Source organism: Pelecanus crispus, chromosome 1 (genome assembly GCF_030463565.1).
Source record: "Pelecanus crispus isolate bPelCri1 chromosome 1, bPelCri1.pri, whole genome shotgun sequence".
NCBI classification, from domain to species: domain Eukaryota; kingdom Metazoa; phylum Chordata; class Aves; order Pelecaniformes; family Pelecanidae; genus Pelecanus; species Pelecanus crispus.
In genome coordinates, this window is record NC_134643.1 from 93398952 (window position 1) to 93419461 (window position 20510).

Consider the following 20510-nt stretch of genomic DNA (forward strand, 5'->3'; position numbering starts at 1 on the left):
CAGTTGCCATAAATCCAGAATCATCCATAAGGCAAATGAACATGCAGGCAGCCTTTCTAGTAGTTTGGAACTTTATTTTTAAGGTGGCCTTTGCATTTTCTTATCTGCAGAGCTAAAACCATCTATGCCAAAACCTTTCTGGAAACAGTGGACATAGTAGCACTTAGGCCTATCTTTTATCTTTTTCAGCCAAAAATATGCTAACACTTCATCTGCATTACAGAAAATGCTATGGTGTCACACCAGAATGGTTCTATTAGCATGCTTCCAGTTGCATTTCTTTCCTTCTTCATCTGAAAGTGATCTGGCTTGCAGTTTGTCAATGAGTTATTTAACTTTTCTTTGTCTGATGTGTCAGTTTTCACATTAAATAATACCGTTCATTGGAAGAAGCAGAATTAAAATGTAATTTTGTCAAAACAAAAAAAAAAAAGGATTTTTGGAAGTCTTCCTAAAGACATTATTGAAATGACTGACTTGTCATTAAACTTCATACCTTGTAGAAACTACTAAGCAAATCAAGCTTGCTTTATTTATTTAAAAAAGGTTTTCAAAAGGTGGTTTCTGAGATCATCATGTTTTGCTCGCTGGTATTTTCAGTTCTTATCTGTATGGGTGTAGTTAAGATGTGGATAATAAGTTGCTCCATCTGGGGTAACAAGTTCTCCAAAACAAACAAGAATTAAATTGCTTAAATTGTCTGGATGGGAAACAAGGTGCTATTTCATGAGTTGTAGGTTTGGGAGTTAAGCTGCCTTCAAGCAAGAAAAGATGATTTTAAAAAATCTGTCCAAAAAGTGTTGGGGTTAGAGCTGGCTGGGTTTTTCTGATTAAAGAGAAGTGTCAGTTCATTGAAACAAAATTGTTTTACAGAAAATCTTGGTTTGTATTACTTTTATTTTCAAGAAACTGTTTTGGAAGGCAACGTGACTACTTCCCGTCAACATGCTTATCAGGCTGCCCTAATGCTTGGCCTTTAAGAATTGGGAGAGTCTTAGCAAGTCTAGATCATCAGAATCTTTCTGAATCATTATAGCAAAATACAACTATGTAGTGCAAAACTGCTGGAGTCGGTCCATGCTGGATCAACCCATGATAAAGCATAACAACCATGAGCATTTCCTAGACACTAGACTCAAAATGTCTGTATTGGGTTTGCATGGCAAGGTTTTGGTAGCAGGGGGCCTACAGGGGTGGCTTCTGTGAGAAGCTGCTAGAAGTTTCCCCTGTGTCCAATAGAGCCAATGCCAGACGGCTCCAAGACAGACCTGCTGCTGGCCAAGGCCAAGCCAGTCAGCAACAGTGGTAGCGCCTCTGTGATAACATATTTAAGAAGGAAAAAAAAAAAAAACTCACGGGGACACAAACTGCAGCTGGAGTGAGGAGTGAGAATATATTGAGAGAAATGACTATGCAGACACCAAGGTCAGTGAAGAAGGAGGGGGAGGAGGTGCTCCAGGCACCAGAGCAGAGATTCCCCGGCAGCCCATGGTGAAGACCATGGTGAGGCAGGCTGTGCCCCTGCAGCCCGTGGAGGTCCACGGTGGAGCAGATATCCACCTGCAGCCTGGGGAGGACGCCACGCCGGAGCAGGGGGATGCACCTGAAGGAGGCTGTGACCTCGTGGGGGACCCACACTGGAGCAGTCTGTTCCTGAAGGACAGCACCCTATGGAAGGGACCCACACTGGAGCAGTTTGTGAAGAACTGTAGCCTGTGGGAAGGACCCATGTTGGAGAAGTTAGCGGAGGACTGTCTTCTGTGGGTGGGACCCCACGCTGGAGCAGGGGAAGAGTGTGAGGAGTCCTCCCCGAGAAGGAAGTAACAGCAGAGACAATGTATGATGAACTGACTGCAACCCCCTGTGCTGCTTGGGGGGATGAGGTAGAGAAAATAGGGAATGAAGTTGAGCCTGGGAAGAAGGGAGGGGTGGGGGAAGGTGTTTTAAGATTTGGTTTTATTTCTTATTACTGTACACATGTTCTCACTCCTCTCTCCTACTCAGTTTTGATTGGTAATAAATTAAACTGATTTACCCCAGGTCAAGTCTGTTTTGCCCATGATGGTAATTGGTGAGTGAACTCCTTGTCCTTATCTCAACCCAAAGGCTTCTTTGTTATATTTTCTCTCCCCTGTCCAGTTGAGAAGGGGAGTGATGGAGCACTTGGCATCCAGGCAGGGTCAAACCACCACAATGTCTCCCTATCTAAGTATTATGGAGGTAAAAGAGAATTTAAAAAAAATTGTATTTTCTATTTTTGAGAGACAAGTGATGACATGTGGGAAACAATAGTTTCAAGATGCCTTTTAGGCTGACAAGTAGTCAGTCTGTGGAAAGATTTTCTAAATAATTTCATATATTCAGTCCCGCTATCTGAAATAATAAACTCCCCCACTGAGGTTATTATTTCTAAGGTAAAATTTAGTGTACAAATCTTGTTAAAAATAAAATGTGGCCACCTACGCTTATGAAACTTAATTGCATTAAAAATATTGCTTTTCCTTTCCTTAGATGAGAAAACAGATCCTGTCTTAGCAAGAATTCTGAACATCCCTTCTGTTCATATTCCGACCATAATTTCTCCTGTTACATCAGCTTCAGGAAAAAAAGATAAGTCCATCAAACAAAAATCAGGAAAATCTCTGCCATCTACAAAAGCAAGCCATAACAAAATAGGCCCTCTACCACCTGATGACCTGGTAAAGGAAGAAGAAGGAAAGGTGAGAGAATAGAGATTATCCAATGAACACAGAAAAAGAAACAAAAATTCAAATACATAAACTTGTGTAACAAAAACATATATTCTTCTCAGAGGGCTTTGAGCTGTGCCTTAACAAATTCCTAACAATTTATGGTGGTTCTAAGGATACGTTTTACTCCTCCAGTTGCTCCCAGATGTATGTATTGGCAGCTGTTAATGAAGCTAGTCTTTTAACTCCATGATGTAAAGTAGTGTGTCTTCCATGGTCCACATACATTTGTCAATTTTGGCTTTATGGTTACACCTGTTACATTATTAATATCTCCATGACTAGAACTGCTCTAGAAATTAATTTTTAGTTTAACCAAGTAGGAGAACTTTTCTGTGCCTTCCAAAACCTGTACTGGAAAGTCCAATCAACCAGTTTTTGTAAAAGCTTGCTCTGCAATTTGGTCTTTCCAGCTGATCACAAGCCAGGGACCAGCAATTTGAGGAAGTTACTTTTGCCTGTAACTGAAGTACTTCTATCACAGGACAGTCCTTTGGAAAGGATGGATGACATTTCAAAAGCAGATTCTGAATTTCTGTTATGGAATGCTTAGCACAGAGTAATACAGGAATTACAGGACCATGTGCATCGGAAATGCACAGCATTTAATCTTGAACATCTTCCACAAAGCTCTATGAGAAGTTTTTTTGGCATAAAAACATGTGAGTGGGGGAGGCCATATCAGTTCCGTATCAGAAACGGGTCACAGTTCCCCTCTGCAAAATGACTACCCTAGCTTATTTCAAGTCATTAGCTAACTATTGGCAGAATATTTTAGGCCACCACCAGGGGTTTGTTTGATCCAGTGGTCTCACAGACCAGCAAGGGTTACAGGAAAGGTTCTCAAAAAAATACGGGAGGAAATACTAGCAGGATGGTAAAAGAGGATGCAGGCATTTTCTATTTGAGATGATTTAACCTCTTTTCTTTTTTGACACTATTTCGTCCAATGAGCAGTGTCCCAGAAATGGACACAATTAAAATACAAACAAACTCTAAGAGAAGGCCAGAAATGTACATGAGTAGTATTGAGAACCAATTTAGTTACCACCTTCAGTTTGGGGAGGGACAGTCTTCTGAAAATAGGCATAATCAGAACAAAGCAATGAGGTCCATAAACAGTTCCATGTAACACCAGTGCTCTAAAATATACTATCTGGAAAATTCTTTAATGATAGTTATGATAAAAAGCTATCCCCTTTAACCTGATCAAGTTACAAAAGAGTAGCATTTCTAGATAATGTCCTTGTTAAATGTGGTTCTCAATATCCTTCCAGACCAACTACAAAAATATTTAAAGCATACAGTAGTGTGTTTTAATTTTCTCCCTACTTGGCTCCGTCTTTAATCAAGTATGGCTGATATGATGCAGAAAGAACTGCTAATAAAAATTCCCAGTTCTCACCCTGAGCCAAATTTAAGTCCAATCTACTGCATATAATACTTTTCATGACCACTTATTTTCCATTCCTCCTTTTATGTTCTGCTTCTTCCACAGGATGGTGGGTGATATATAGAGAACATGAGTGGCACCAGGTCGGCCATCTTTTCCCGTGCTTTTGTCTTCTCTTTTGTCCTGTTCCTCAGACTTTGTCCATGGAAAATTAATACTAGTTCATCCAGCTATAGTGGCTTCCAATTCCAGAGCCATTTCATGAAACTCTGCTTTAGTTCTTGTTACCATTTTCTAGGGCACTGCCCTGAAAAGAATCACCACCTTCTGGTCTAAAGATCTGATTTTCTCTTTTTCAGAACCATGTCTTGAAAAAATTGGTCTTTTGTCTGCTCTGGTTACTTTGGCCACTTCTCTCAAAATCACTCTTGCTACGCACTCACAAGGGGTTTATGAATTATCTTTTCAGCTCCCTTGTCAAGGGAGGTTGAATGGAGACCATAATTCTGTTGACAGAGCTGGGCTGTATTGTTTAAAGAGGTAGAATGAGCAATATGGAAATGAAGGGTTAAGTGCAGTGCAGGTTTATTCAAAGCAGGAGATAGCTTCCATTATAGAGCAAATGAGAAGAGAGAGTAATAAGACAAGAATGAACACATACTGAGAGCTGCAGGAATAGCCTTGGAAGACTCTCTAAACACGAACTAGCTATGCTGCTTCCATGGTACATAGTGGATGAAGTAATGCTGTGGCTCTTGTTTCAACATGGCTTCCGTCCATATCCACAAAAAGTCCTGCTGACCTAATTTCAACAAGTTTAGCTAGGTATTTAAAGAGCATGAGCATGGAAGGTAGTGTAGGGAGTTACCAAACAGCACTCAGCATAACATAGAGCAATTGTGTGGTATATACAAATCCTAGACAAACAAATTCCCCTACCATTAAAATTCTGTCAGGAGGACATCTAAGTTCCTCCTCTTCATCTAAAAGGCTTTTTACTATTTTGTTTAGAATGTCTTTGGTCAATTTTTGGTGTTTTAATAAAAACTCGGAAAGATAAAGAGGATCCATATTAGTGGATACAGCACCCGGCTGTGTGAGTCTGCAACTATTTTGGAGGACAGAATTAAAATCTGAAGCGAACTTGACAAATTCACATGGACGTGTGGAAAATAGGATGCAATTCAGTAAGAATAAATGCTAGGTTCTACAGTTACATATAAATAATATATATGTACAGAATGAGTAACAGTTCTATCAATAACAGTTCTACAGAGAAAGGTTTGAGGGTTGCAATGGATCACAAGCTATACATAAGTCAACAATGCCATCTTCCTGTGAGAAGGACAAAGACCACATCGAGGTCAATAAACAGGAGTGTAGCCTGCTAAATATGTGAAGCTATTTTCTATTCAGGACTAGGAGGGCCTCAGTTCAAGTATTGTGTCCAGTTATGGATGCTACACTGCAAGAAAAATATGGGCCACACTGGAGAGTTCTAAGGAAAGCACCAAGAAAGATCAGAGGTCTAGAAAACTTGACTGGTGAGGAAAGATTAAAAGGCTTGGCTTGGGTTTGTTTGATTGTATTGGGTCTGGCTGAGATGGAGTTAATCTTCTCCATAGCAGTGCTCATAGTGCTCTGCTTTGTATTGGTAGCTAGAAGGGTGTTGATAACACACCAGTGTTTTGGCTACTGCTGAGCAGTGCTTATACAGCACCCAGGCTCTCTCTTCAACATTTCCCCCTGCACCAGTAGGCTGGGGGTGGGCAAGATCTTGTGAGGGGACATAGCCAGGACAGCTGACCCAAACTGACCAAAGTGATATTCCATACCATATGAAGTCAGCTCAGCAATAAAAGCTAAGAGAAATGAGGAGGAAGGGGGGGCATTTGTTATTTACGTTTGTCTTCTGGAGCAACCGTTACATGTACCGAAGCTCTGCTTCCCAGGAAGTAGCTGGACATCGCCTGCTGATCGGAAGTAGAGAATAAAATCTTTGTTTTCCTTTTCTTTCCACACACGGCCTTTGCTTTTGCTTTTTATTAAACTGCCTTTATCTTCACCCATGAGTTTTTTTCCATCTCATTTTCTCCCCACCTTGCTGAGGAGGGGAGTGATAGAGCGGCGTGGTGGCACCTAGCATCCAGCCGAGGTCAACCGACCACATTGATCTAGAGTTGAGAGACAGAATAGCCTTCTGTAAAGAGTTAAAGGGACACCACCATCTCTTATGCTACACATATACTCAGAAGAAATAGTCAGAAGTAAACTAATTTTTTGCAAGAGAGATTCAGGCTAACTAATAGGAGAATATCAGTCAGGTTAGTTAAGGTAAAGCACTGGAATAGATTGCCAGGAAACCTCCAGTCCTGGAAATTTTTTGGATAGGTTATGTTAACAGTTTTCTCTAATGATATAGATGTGCTTGATTTTTTTTTATCATTAGGCAGGAAGAAGTAAATGAGAACTGAGCACTACTTCTACCCTATTCTGTGACTTCTACTCCATGATCCTGTGACTATGATCTTAGGGTATTGAGGATAGCCTTAATTACCCAGTAATACTATGTAAAGTAACCATAAAATATACAGCATTCTTTATGCTGAAAAACAGGTGGCAAAACATCTGCCAATTTTTCCCTATATTTCTGTTCCTAAAAATCAAGAATATGGGGTAACAGCAGGACAAGTTCTCTCTGTCACCTCTGTCTTCAACCCAAAACTTTTCATCTTATGACTGCTGGCATAGTGTAGTTCATTGTCACATAGGTTTTTTGGGGGGTGACATCAAAGGGTCCATTGTTGTATTTTTTCCAAATGTTCCAGGGTCTTCAGACATTCCTTAGGTCAACCTTATCTTTTCTAGTCAACAGAATAGTTTCCACTACAGAGCAGTGCAAAGAGAATTACAGTTTTTGACTGCATTGACAAACATTCCTTCCTGTCCCCTTCTCAAGTCAGTGTGGTTATTTGCAGCAGACTGGAAGAACTGCTTTACTTCTCTTTTGTGCTCTTTTAATGATTTTAGGTAAACTAACTGATGCACAACTTCAAGAATTATTTCACGCTGTTCTGCTTCATGCTATCCATTTATTGTTATCTCATCTTGACACTGTATACAAGATAGCATAATGACTCAGCAAAATTAATAAAGTCAGGAAGGATGTTCTTCAAGGGTTAATAAAGAGGAATGAGAGAAGATAGCATAATCAAACAAAATAAGCTAATGTTTTCACTTCAGAATCCATAAACTCTCAAAATGTTAAAAATGAGTGGTATAAAGCATTTTTTCTAAAAGTTTTGTTACAACTGAAATCTGTAGTCTAATTTTTTTTATTCTTTTAAAATGTGGAATACAACTAATTCATGTTTCATTCTGTAGATGGAAATAGAAGAATCAGCTTCCCAAACACAAGTGATGTCAAATGCTCTTGCTTTCCCAAGTTTGAATGTCTCCTGTCCCAATGGACTAGTATTAACTTTCCATGGTGAAAGTTTTGGAGGTTAGTTTTCTGAGCCACTGCCAAGTAAGGAATTTTAAAATAAGTTAAAATTACAGAAGAAAATTATTTCTGCATTGATGGGTTTAGACGTAACAGTATTAATTTTTTAATGTCTCAGATTGCTAAGTCTGTCATAATGTCTATTTAATTGTATTTGTGACATAAATAATGTGTTTTAATTCAAACAAATGTAAAATCTAGAATTGCAAGTTGTTGGACATAACAGATTGGGGGCAGGGAAGCAGCAACCCTAAAAAACACTTGGGAGTCATGTTGGATAATCAGTTGGATATGCATGTATATTGGAATATTAAAGAAAAATGAGCAAATTCAATTCATAAATGCATATATATTGAGGAATCTTGAGTGATAATAGATTGTTATGTCATCTATACCTGCACCTCCTTTGCAATCGTATGTACTGTTCTTAAGTTCACAAGACAAGATGTTACTATTTTGAAAGATTCAGGGAAGAGTGACAATAATGATTAAAGCATTGGAAGATGTGTCTTATAGTGAGCTTATGTCACCAGAGAACTCAATTTAATTACCAAAGAAAAGGTCAAAGGAGTGACGGGTGCCAGTCTGGAAGTACAAAGGAAACAGAATTTTGATGATAGCTTGTAAACAGAGAGCTTGTAAACACAGTATACAAAAAAGTATTACAAATTTCAGGTGCTTGCAACTGAAAAGTAGTACTTTAGACTAGATTTAAGTTATACTCATTTTTTAATGGTAAGAATGATTAACAAAACTAACCCAGGCTGTGATGGACTCTCTGCTACTGGATATTTTACAATCAGGTTTTGTTGCCTTTCTAAAAGATATAATCAGTTTCAAACAGGAATTACTTCACATAAGTTCTTGGGTTTATGCCATTCAGTACCTACAGAGAAGACGGTCATAATAAGCCTTTCTGCCCTTATCGTTGAATTTCCTTTTGAAGACTGATAGGCTATATAGATACTTACAAGTTTCTGTGCATGGCATCCTTCTGCAATGATTCCGTTTCCCAGTGTTTTTGAAAACCAGCACGAGGTTCATCTTTGCATACTGTAAACTGTAGCAAATCTTGGATTTTTGTAGTCACGCCATTAGATTTTGAAGCAGACAAACATGAATTTTGTTGTTGTCATCTGGTCAATTTTAAAAACGGCTACCTACAGATGTCATTTAATGCCTGCGTACAACAAATCTGTCCAGCCCAGGCTGTATTGGAGCTATTGAGTATGTGAAAATAGATCAGCACAACTGCAGAGATGCCCATAACCAGGAATAAACCAGATTTATCACACACATCAAGTACATGCTAGCAGTAATTCCAACACATCCTATGTATGAGGTGTTGCATAAAAACCAGCAGAATCATTTGTCTTCCTGGCAAGTGATGAAACAACATACCTCTTAGAAACCAGCCAAGTGGTAAGTCCAGTGTATATAAATTAATAAAAAATAAGAAATTTGTATTAAATAACATTAATAAATGTAGTATGGTACACAAGGATCCAGCACAAATTTCTAATCATGTGAGAGAGGAATGTCTTGGTTTTGTGGGGTTTTTTTTTTTGGCCACATAGGCCTGAATTGCTAGTAAAAGCTTCCCTCATTTTTTCTTCTCAGACATCTCTTTCCTTTTAATATCAAAATCACAGAATCATAGAATAGCCCACCTTGAAAGACCATCTGGTCCAACCTTTTGTGGAAAAGGAAACCTAGATGGGATTATCTAGCACATTGCCCAATTGCATATTGAAAACCTACAGCAATGGGGTCTCTACCATGTCCCTGTGGAGGTTGTTCCAGTGAATGATTGTTCGCACTGTAAAAAATTTCTTTCTTATATTGAGATGAAACAGCTCTCAGTGCAACTTGTACCCATTGTCCCTTTCTTCCCCATGTGGCTCCTTGTGAAGAGAGAGCCTCTATCCTCTTTGTAGCCACCTTTTAAGTACTGGAATACTGTGATGAGGTCCCCCCTGAGCCTTCTCCAGGGCGAAGACACCTAACTCCTTCAGTCTTTCCTCATAGACAAGATTCTCCAGCCCTTTGATCATCTCTGTGGCCCTCCTTTGGACCCTCTCCAGTCTGTCTGCATCTTTCTTGAATTGTGGGGACCAGAACTGGACACACTACTCTAAGGGCAGCCTGACAAGGGCTGAGTGGGATGATCACATCTCTGTCTCTGCTAGTAATGCCCCTGCAGATGCAGCCAGCTTGGCATATTTTGCCAGTTTAGGGTAAATGTGCTCTGATCAATCTAGTATGAAGTAAAGAGGATGCAGAGGGTTTTCAAACATACATAGTTTGGCAAGGAGCACAAGTTGAAATACTGAATATTTGAGGTAAACAGAGCAATTACAGACACATACATGTAGTCTCTTGACACAACTACCATAATTGTACTCATTAGCACACTCAACACACTGCCATAATTTAATCTAAAAACCTCATTTATTCAAGTAGACAAAATATCTAACTTCAGTTTGTATACAGACTCAAACTTGGTGAAACTCAGTAACTATTTTCAGCTTTATGGTCATTTAAGAAATTCCTCTTACCTAATGTCAGTCTTCCAAAAGTTCAGCATCCATAATAAATCCATCTTCAAATTTCCTTGTTTTCATTTGGAAAGAGACACCTCTACAGGAGGTAGATTTTCTACAGGAGAATGCAGATTTTCTGAGTAGATTACTGCTTTGAATTGTTCTCTGAAAAACAGAGTCTGAGTCTGTCCCTTACTCTGTGGATTACACAGGAAGCCAAGGAGGGTTAGTCTTACTCACCTGAAGTTGCATACCTTCTGTGGGCACCATGATGCTGGGTGTTTAGCACTGTTTGAATGTGTGCTATGCAGTATTAAGTAATTCGGATTTTGTTTTCAGATTTGAAAGGTGAAGCCACTACAGCTGAAGCAGAGAAAGAGATGATAAAGAAGACTCAGGCCAAAGCAGATGAAGCCAAGGAAGAGGAGGCTGAGCAAGGCGAGACCAGAGCAAATGAAACAAAGCACAAAGAGGTTATGGAAAGTGGAGAGAAGGAACATGAGGTTACAGAAGGTGAAATGAAGCACAAAGACACCAAAAGAGAACAGGCCAAGCAGCCTACTCTGGAAATTCTGGTTAGGCAGAGTTATCCCCAAAAGGTAAAGAACTCTCACCTATATGCATCTGTGGCAAGGCAAACAGAACAAGAGGTATCAAGAGTCATCACCAGTCAAGGAACTGTCATAAAGTACATGATGGATGGGTCTACCCAGGTATGTTTAGTAGAATTCATTGAAAACAGCCTGCATGTGTGATTACCCTTGAACTTGTGCTTGTCAACTGAGATAGAGAGGTGTCCAGTTTGTAGATTACTTAAGTAACCACTGAGTTATGCAGCCATGTCAAGACTAAAATGCTCTTGGCTTTGTTCAGAATCAGAGCTTAAGGCACATAGGGAGCTTTAATGATGAAAGTTTTAGAAACGTGAAGATTTTAGGCAACTTTGGGATTAGGAAATAGCTGAATATGGTTTTGAATACTACCATTCCTGGACTTAAATGTCTGAAGTATGGATCAGTTGGGCTTTGGGTATTTTTGGCAACACAAAAGCATCCATATTGCCGGGAAAGATTATGGAGAGGTTCATATTGAGTGCACTCAACAGGCAAGTGCAGGTCAACCAGGGGATCAGGCCCAGCCAGCATGGGTTCATGAAAGGCAGGTTCTGCTTGACCAAACTGATCTCCTTTTATGACCTGGTGACCCACCTGGTAGATGATGGGAAGGCTGTGGATGTCATCTACCTGGACTTTAGCAAAACTTTTGACACCGTCTCCCATAATATTCTCCTTGGAAAGCTGGCAGCTCATGGCTTGGACGGGCGTAGTCTTCGCTGGGTAAAAAACTGGTTGGGTAGCCGAGCCCAGAGAGTTGTGGTAAATGGAGTTAAGTCCAGTTGGCAGCCGGTCATGAGCGGTGTTCCCCAGGGCTCTGTTTTGGGGCCAGCCTTGTTTAATATCTTTATCGATGATCTGGATGAGGGGATTGAGTGTACCCTCAGTAAGTTTGCAGATGACACCAAACTGGGTGGGAGTGTCGATCTGCTGGAGGGTAGGATGGCCCTGCAGAGGGACCTGGATAGGCTGGATCAATGGGCCGAGGCCAACTGTATGAGGTTTAACAAGGCCAAGTACCGGGTCCTGCACTTGGGTCACAACAACCCCATGCAACGCTACAGGCTTGGGGAGGAGTGGCTGGAAAGCTGCCTGGCGAAAAGGACCTGGGGGTGTTGGTAGACAGCCGGCTGAACATGAGCCAGCAGTGTGCCCAGGTGGCCAAGAAGGCCAACAGCATCCTGGCCTGTATCAGGAACAGTGTGGCCAGCAGGAGCGGGGAAGTGATCATGCCCCTGTACTTGGCACTGGTGAGGCCGCACCTGGAATACTGTGTCCAGTTTTGGGCCCCTCAGTACAAGAAGGACATTGAGGTGCTGGAGAATGTTCAGAGAAGGGCAAAAAAGCTGGTGAAGGGTCTAGAGCACAGGTCCTATGAGGAGCAGCTGAGGGAACTGGGATTGTTTAGCCTGGAGAAGAGGAGGCTGAGGGGAGACCTATTCGCTCTCTACAACTACCTGAAAGGAAGTTGTAGTGAGGTGGGTGTTGGTCTCTTCTCCCATGTGGTTAGTGATAGGACGAGAGGAAATGGGCTCAAGCTGCACCAGGGGTGGTTTAGGTTGGAAATTAGGAAAAATTTCTTTACAGAAAGGGTGGTCAAGCATTGGAACAGGCTGCCCAGAGAGGTGGTGGAGTCACCATCCCTGGAAGTGTTCAAAAACCAGGTAGATGTGGCACTTTGGGACATGGTTTAGTCTAGTCTACCCTTGATTGGTTTAGTGTGGACTTGGTAGTGTAGGTTAATGGTTGGACTGGATAGTCTTAAAGGTCTTTTCCAACCTAAACGATTCTATGATTCTATATATATTTTTTCAGTCATCTAAACAGTCATATGGGATCCAGAAAAGACCTGAACTATTCTTCAGTCCTACAGACACCTTTAGGTATCCTAAATTTTCATCAAAAAGACTTCATACTCCTAAGTACCTTCTTTGTTTGCACATATTTAGGTTGCCCAGAATTCTGGTACCTTTTAGGTGCTATAGGCTAGATACCATCTTTGCAGATACTGTAATCAATCTACAAGCAACTGTCTTTTTAAAGTCTAAGGCTCTATGTGTAGTTAGCAAACAGATGAAAAGAGGAGTCATCTGTTGTGACTCAGAAACTGTCAAAATAATTCCTTATTTCCTCAAGGGTTTTTTTCTGTCTAAGTAGACCACAACTCGTACAAGTTCTTTACATTCATTCATTACATTAGATATTAAACCATTTAGCCAGGATTTCTGAGAAACATATCCATTTCACAAGTATGCAAAGAAAGTAGCTGCTCTATGTATATATATTCTCAGCATACTGTCTCCTGACAGAAGAATATAGGTTTTATGTGCCTAGCATAATCGTACCATAGTCTTTGTATAAACAGTTTATGAGTGTGTCCTCCTTTATATTAACTTAATGTTAGTGACTCATCAAGAATGTATTGCATATAGATAAGCAATTAAAAAAAGGAGAAATAGTGAACTACCTTACAGTAACTGTAACTCTTGAGATGTTTCTGTATGTTGTCCATTTGTTTTCCACATCGTACTGTCTTCTTCCTTATTTGTAAATGAATTCAGGGACAGTTGTTCCCTGCTACACAGGGAATGTAAATATGAAGAATTGAATGTAATGGACAACAGATCTCAGAAACCTATAATAAGATAAATAACTATGACTTCTTTTCGTTAGCTGTCTTGATGGCTAAAAAATTAACAGCAATCCTAGACATGTGGAATACCTGAATACAGATCAATATGGTGATACAGATGCATTACCACTGCTACAAAAAAAAAGTCATCAACATTTGACCACTTAAATAGTCAAAGCATAATCTTTACTGTTTATTTTTATAATGGCTATTTGTTACTAGAGTACCCATTAATTATATACGTGAACTGCAGCAATTAGCAGTCCTTTATTTTTGAGATAGGTTCTTTATTTCTTGTATTTATTCTGAGAGCCTTTTACTTTTTTCCCCTCCATCACCCACAATATTCTAGTAACTATTGCACTTGCGACACATTCTTTTGAGACTTTCTATTGGTGTTTGAAGAGATTTTAACCTCTAGTATGTCCTTGATTGCTGTAGATTCTGTTTGCTGATGGCACAGTGAGTAGGAGTCCTGATTCTGGCCCTGTCCTACCACCAGCTACAATTCCAGTTAACGTGCAACTGTTACCAGAATCGGAGCCTTTGCCTGAGACCAGCACTAAGAAAGGTAGCATTTCCAGTGTTTTGGACAAGTTTAAAGTTAGCAGGGCTGATGATACTTAATAAATGACGTATTTCTTTAGTATCAAAATTCTGCCAGTGTGAAAATGCAATTTTTTCTGTACTCAGCTGCTGCACACTGCTAACTTGTTACCTTTCATATCAAATCATTTCTCTTCTACTCCAGATTTCTTTTTCTTCTAACATGCTAGGACTCTAATAAGTAAAAGGGTGTGTAAGAACTACATTGGTAGCAGAGCGATTCAACACAAAGTATTTTAAAAGAAATCCTTGGAACCACAGTAGTGTCAAATCCTTATGTGTTACACAGTTTTTAGTCTTGGTATTGAGAAATGCTTCTCTTGCCTCTGCAAGAGAGGCGTTAATTTCTCATTGTATGTATGCCAGGGCAGATACTATTGGTCATTATTAATTGGTTGTATAGACTTGTGGTCTGTCCCAATATAACCATTCTCACATTATTTTGTTTGGCTGAGAAACAACCAAATAAAAATTTAATTCATATCTCAGGGTGTAGTCCAAGACCACTGTCAGTGCTACTTAGTGCAAAGAATAATTATGACCTGTCATAATATTAATGTGTAATTTATTGGAAGTATGTGAACAAAAATTTCTGCCAAGGAGAAAAGTCTCCCAAAAAGACTTCCTATTCATCAAGTCCAGTCCTTGTTCTTAGGATATTCCTTAGGATAACTGGAAGGATGCTTGAGGACTTCCCTGATAAACCATCTTCTAATTTTCAGTCTCAGTATCTGTGGCCAGTGTATATACTTTATTCTTTATCCTTTATTTATGATCACTTTTTCCCCCCACTTTTCCTCTCCACTGCTTAGTCTTGACAAATTTATAGTGAAAAGTTTCATCTCTCTTGCCTTTTTTTTTTTTTTTTTTAAATTTTGCTAGGATGTATATGCTGTGCACCTTTTAGACTCCTCTCTGGACTATGCTGTTGTCTTTTGCATACACTTAGTCTAAGTTCCTTTTCTTGAATATGGGAGACCAGAGTTCTCAATCACATTCTTAATAAGATCTCTCCATTACCTTTCACAATGGAATCTCCATCTGTTTTCTTCTGATGCACCATAAGGTTGTGTTTGCCTTTCTTGTCACCATATTTTCACACTGATAACTTGTAGTGATTATGTATGGATGGTACCTCCAGGTCTTTCTTTTCTTCTACTGTTGCAAACTTGTCTGAAGCATAAATTATTTTTATTCCTTTTTGCATTAAATGTCATTCTAATAGTCTGTATCAAATTCCTATTGCTTTAATCTTCAAGCTCATGGGACAGTTTTGGATGCTTTTTTTTTCTGTAACCTATTCAGGTTTTCTTCGCATTGATAGTCCTTTCCAAAGTCATATCATAATCAGATGTCATTAGCATGCTGTTTACTTTTTCTGTGTCATTAATGAACATATTAAGTAAGATTAGTTCAAGGGCACACCTTTGACTAACAGCACTTGTAATTTTCCTCCAGCCTGATAAATAGTTCTTCTTTTAATTCTGTCAAAACCAAAACACACAGAAACTCTTCACTTTAATGATTTTGTCTTTTGCCTTAGAGAATACCAAGTCTGATACAGAAATTTTTGTTTCTGCAGGAAAAGGTGGTGACAGAAACAGTGTATCACACCCAAACAAGGATGAGTTGTTTGAAAATACTGTGCAGGGTCTGGTTAATTCTGAGCAACCTAAGGAGAACCAGGCAGGAACCTGGATAACAACAACTCCATCAGGCATTCGAGTGGGCACTGAGGGAGCAAAGAGAATGGATTTGAAGCCACTCTTAATCTATCAGGCAACTGACCCAGCTGATGGAACGGTATTACTGGTTTTGTGTTGTTACAGCACTGTGTACTAAGCTAAGAGACAGGGCTATCATCATATAACTTGTAGGATTTGTTCTTTGAACATATATCCTACAGGTTGTGTTATTACACTGTTACTAATCCAAAAGCTTTAGATTTCAAAGAAAATGTGAGTTTTCAGTCTCTGAAGTAGATAAAGTTGCAGTAGTGTAGCTTCATCAGAGTTTCAGTACATAATGCTTTGTTTTACTGTTGTTGCTGTTACAAGTATCACAGAGCTAATAAAAATGAGTATTCCTTCATCCTTTCAGGTTATGACTGTACGAGATGATGAAGTGATAATTGTTGAGAAGCTGGATGGTAGCAGAGTAGTAGATCATGCTGATGGTACAAGGATCACGACTTTTTATCAAAACTGTGAAGAACTTTTTGTACCAGAGGATAATGAGGAAACAGGTAAAATCAAAGGGGGAGCACTTACCTCTGCTGTATCTTGTGAAGCACATAATTGTCAAAATACACTAAAGAAGGCTCATACCAATAGCATAGATAACAAATCCACTAGTGCAGTCCAGGCTTAGTTTGTCTGGTTTTTTTAGTTGGTCTTTTAGTTGGTCTTTTTTTTCATCATTATTCAGTGAAGAAATTACATTGTAGCAAAAAAGCAAATTTCTTTCTTTCCAAGTATATACTTACATGACCCACCTTCCCCATGAGACCACAGGGCTTGAGTTCTAATATGTTCAGACTTGGTAGCGTTAGGTTAATGGTTGGACTTGATCTTAAGGGTCTTTTCCAACCTAAACAATTCTATGATTGCCCACTCTCCACCTACCCTGATACAACAAGAAAGCTCATCTGAGGCTTAACTGGATAGGTGTATAAGGACTGGGCATCCTCATATTCCCCAGAGAGGCCATGGACTTACCAGCCTTGGAGGTATTCAAAATTTGATTGAATATGGCCATGGAAAATGCCACACCTAGTAGAAATGAAACTATGTTCACCTGAAACAAGTGGGGCTAACGGTCATCTGTGTTTCTTCTGGCTGCCAGTATATTCTGTATGCTTAGTTCGGTTGCTGGATAAGTTCGGTAATTAACATGAAATGTATAATTAATCTGTGGGGGTTAGGACTGTTGTGTTCAAACACAGTAGAAAGGTCTGGTTGTGGAACACCTCCCTGTGGGACTTTAAAAATCAAAGCAATGACCTTGAACTGGTCTGTCTATTCAATGGGAAGGCAATGGACAGATTAACATACCAGTTTTATTTGTTTTCCCTGACTTCTGCTGCTGAAAAGGAGTTTCTTCACATCTTAGAGCTTGTATCACAGGCATAAAAAATTTCAGTGGTCCAACATGTATGTTACAAGTCTCCAGATCATTACAGTTACTACTGTACTTGATAAATTAGGGAGTACTCTCCTGACCACACCAGCTGCAGATGGTTACAGCCATCTTTTGCTGTTGGATTTTCCTATATTCCGTCCACAGTCCAAAAAATTTGAAGGTTGCATATTGTTTACCTAACATAAAATTATGTGACAAAGGATGTTATGAAGTCTGAGGGTCTTTTACTGAGGAAATAAAGGTCCAGCCTTATGAGAGAAAAAGCAAATTGAATCCTAAGACTTTTCCATGGTTCATGTGCTCCTGTCTAGTTGTTCTGTATTAATTCTTAGATGAACCCTTGGAAGCCATCACAAGGAAGGTGAAATGTATGCAAGTAGAGAATCCTGAGTTTGCTACTGTTATAACAAATTGTGAGGACGGTACCTGTTGTACCATCTTTGGAGATGGGACATCTATAATAGCAAAGCCACAGGGAACATATCAGGTGGGAATTATTTTTAGTTGTGATAGTGAAATGTATCTTTGTGTTCCAAGTTCCCTGCCATCAGTGTCACTCACCTTGACTATTTTAACTCCCTTCTCTATAGTCTTCACAAATGCTATGATTCCATCTTTTTTATACTCTGTCAATAATTACATATTAGAGGTCCCAGTCGACTGAAGGCTGGCAAGTGTTGTCTCAATTTTCAAGAAGGGTAAGAAGGAAGACCCTGGTAGTAACAGGCCTGTCAGTCTCACTTCAGTGCCTGGTAAAAGTATGGAGAAGGTTATTCTGGGAGTTACTGAAAAACACTTGAGAGACAATAGTCATTGGTCATAGCCAGCACGGGTTCACAAGGGGAAAGTCCTGCTTAACTTTTTATGACAATGTCATCCATCTAGTTGACCAAGGGAAACCAGTAGATGGAGGCAGGGGGTTGGGGGGGCAGTGTTTTAGCAAAGCTTTTGATACTGTCTCTCACAGTATCCCTCTGGACAAAATGTCCAGCACACAGCTAGACAAGTCTAGCTCACATATGTTGGGTAAGCAATTGGATGATGGGTCAGGCTCAAAGAGTTATAGTAAATGGGGTTACATCAGACTGGTGGCCAGTCACTAGTGGGGTTGCCCAGGGCTCAATCTTAGGGCCAGTGCTCTTTAAGGTCTTTATAAACATTATAGGGATCTTGTTAGGTCATGCAGAGAGAAAATTAGAAAGGGAAAAGCCCAGCTAGAACTCAGTCTGGCCACTGTTGTAAGAGATAGTAAAAAATGTTTCTACAAATACATTAACAACAAAAAGAGAGCCAAAGAGAATCTCCATCCTTTAGTGGATGCAGGAGGGAACATTGCCACCAAGGATGAGGAAGAGGCTGAGGTACTTAATACCTTCTTTGCCTCAGTCTTTAATAGCCAGACCAGTTATCCCCAGGGCATTCAGCCCCCTGAGCTGGAAGACAGGGACAGAGAGCAGAATGAAGTCCCCATAATCCAGGATGAAGCAGTTAATGACCTGCTACACCACCTGGATGCTCACAAGTCTATGGGGCCAGATGGGATCCACCATCTGGAGTACTGAGGGAGCTGGCAGAGGAGCTTGCCAAGCCACTTTCCATCATCTATCAGCAGTTCTGGTTAACAGGGGAGGTCCCAGATGGCTGGAGGCTTGCCAAGGTGACACCCATCTACAAGAAGGGCCAGAAGGAGGATCTGGGGAACTACAGGCCTGTCAGCATGACCTTGATACCAGGGAAGGTTGTGGAACGGTTAGTCTTGAGTACGCTCAACAGGCATGTACAGGTCAACTGGGGGATCAGGCCCAGCCAGCATGGGATCATGAAAGGCAGGTCCTGCTTGACCAACCTGATCTCCTTCTATGACCAGGTGACCTGCCTATTAGATGAGGGAAGGGCTGTGGATGTCATCTACCTGGGCTTCAGCAAAGCCTTTGACACGGTCTCCCACAGCATTCTCCTAGGGAAGCTGGTGGCTCATGGCTTAGGCAGGTGTACTCTTCACTGGGTAAAAAACTGGCTGGATGGCTGGGCCCAGAGAGTTGTGGTGAATGGAGTTAAATCCAGTTGGCAACCAGTCACAAGCAGTGTTTCCCCAGGGCTCAGTTTTGGGGCCGGTCTTGTTTAATATCTTTATCAAAGATCTGGATGAGGGGATTGACTGTGCCCTCAGTAAGTTTGCAGATGATACCAAATTGGGCAGGAGTGTGGATCTGCTGGAGGGTAGGAAGGCCCTGCAGAGGGATCTGGACAGGCTGGACCAATGGGCCAAGGCCAATTGTATGAGGTTCAACAAGGCCAAGTGCCGGGTCCTGCACTTCATTCACAACAACCCCATGCAACGCTACAGGCTTGGGGGAAGAGTGACTGGAAAGCTGCCTGGCCAAAGAGGACCTGGGGGTGTTGGGTGACAGCCGGCTGAACATGAGCCAGCAGTGTGCCCAGGTGGCCAAGAAGGCCAACAGCATCCTGGCTTGTATCAGGAACAGTGTGGCCAGCAGGAGCGGGGAAGTGATCATGCCCCTGTACTTGGCACTGGTGAGGCCGCACCTGGAATACTGTGTCCAGTTTTGGGCCCCTCAGTACAAGAAAGACATTGAATTGCTGGAGCATGTCCAAAGAAGGGCAACGAAGCTGGTGAAGGGTCTGGAGCTCAAGGCTTACGAGGAGCAGCTGAGGAAACTGGGGTGGTTTAATCTGGAGAAAAGGAGGCTGAGAGGAGACCTTATCACTCTCTACAGCTGCCTGAAAGGAGGTTGTAGTGAGGTGGGTGTTGGTCTCCTCTCCCAAGTAACTAGTGATAGGACGAGAGGAAATGGGCTCAAATTGCATCAGGGGAGGTTTAGATTGGATATTAGGAGAAATTTCTTTACTGAAAGAGTGGTCAAGCACTGGAACAGGCTGCCCAGGGAAGTGGTGGAGTCACCATCCCTGGAGGTGATAAAAAAAATGTGTAGATGTGGCACTTTGAGACATGGTTTATGTAAGCATGGTGGTGTTGGGTTGACAGTTGGACTGATGATCTTAGAGGTCCTTTCCAGCCTTCATGATTCCTAGTTTTATTCATTCAAAAATAATCCAGCCACCAAGCCAGGAAACATGTAATTCATTATTACTCTACCCTTAATAGGTTTAGTGGTGGACTTGGTAGTGTTGCGTTAATGGTTGGACTTGATGATCCTAAAGGTCTTTTCCAACCTAAGCGATTCTATGATTCTATGATTCTATAAATGATCTGGATGCAGAAATTGAATGTACATTAAGTTTGATGATGATACTAAACTAGGAGGACCTGTGGTCTCCCTCCAGGGTAGAGAGGCCTTACAAAG

The 20510-nt window shown here is 40.7% G+C and overlaps 1 protein-coding gene across 1 annotated transcript in view; it reads left to right on the forward strand.

Moving 5' to 3' along the window:
* SPAG17 (sperm associated antigen 17) overlaps window positions 1-20510 on the forward strand; it is a 119561-nt gene that overhangs the window by 71907 nt on the left and 27144 nt on the right. Inside the window, exons 24-30 of the mRNA XM_075709244.1 lie at window positions 2512-2720; window positions 7528-7648; window positions 10531-10904; window positions 13879-14008; window positions 15626-15846; window positions 16144-16288; window positions 17517-17671. Of these exons, the coding sequence (XP_075565359.1) occupies window positions 2512-2720; window positions 7528-7648; window positions 10531-10904; window positions 13879-14008; window positions 15626-15846; window positions 16144-16288; window positions 17517-17671 (1355 nt within the window). The remainder of the gene's footprint in view (window positions 1-2511; window positions 2721-7527; window positions 7649-10530; window positions 10905-13878; window positions 14009-15625; window positions 15847-16143; window positions 16289-17516; window positions 17672-20510) is intronic.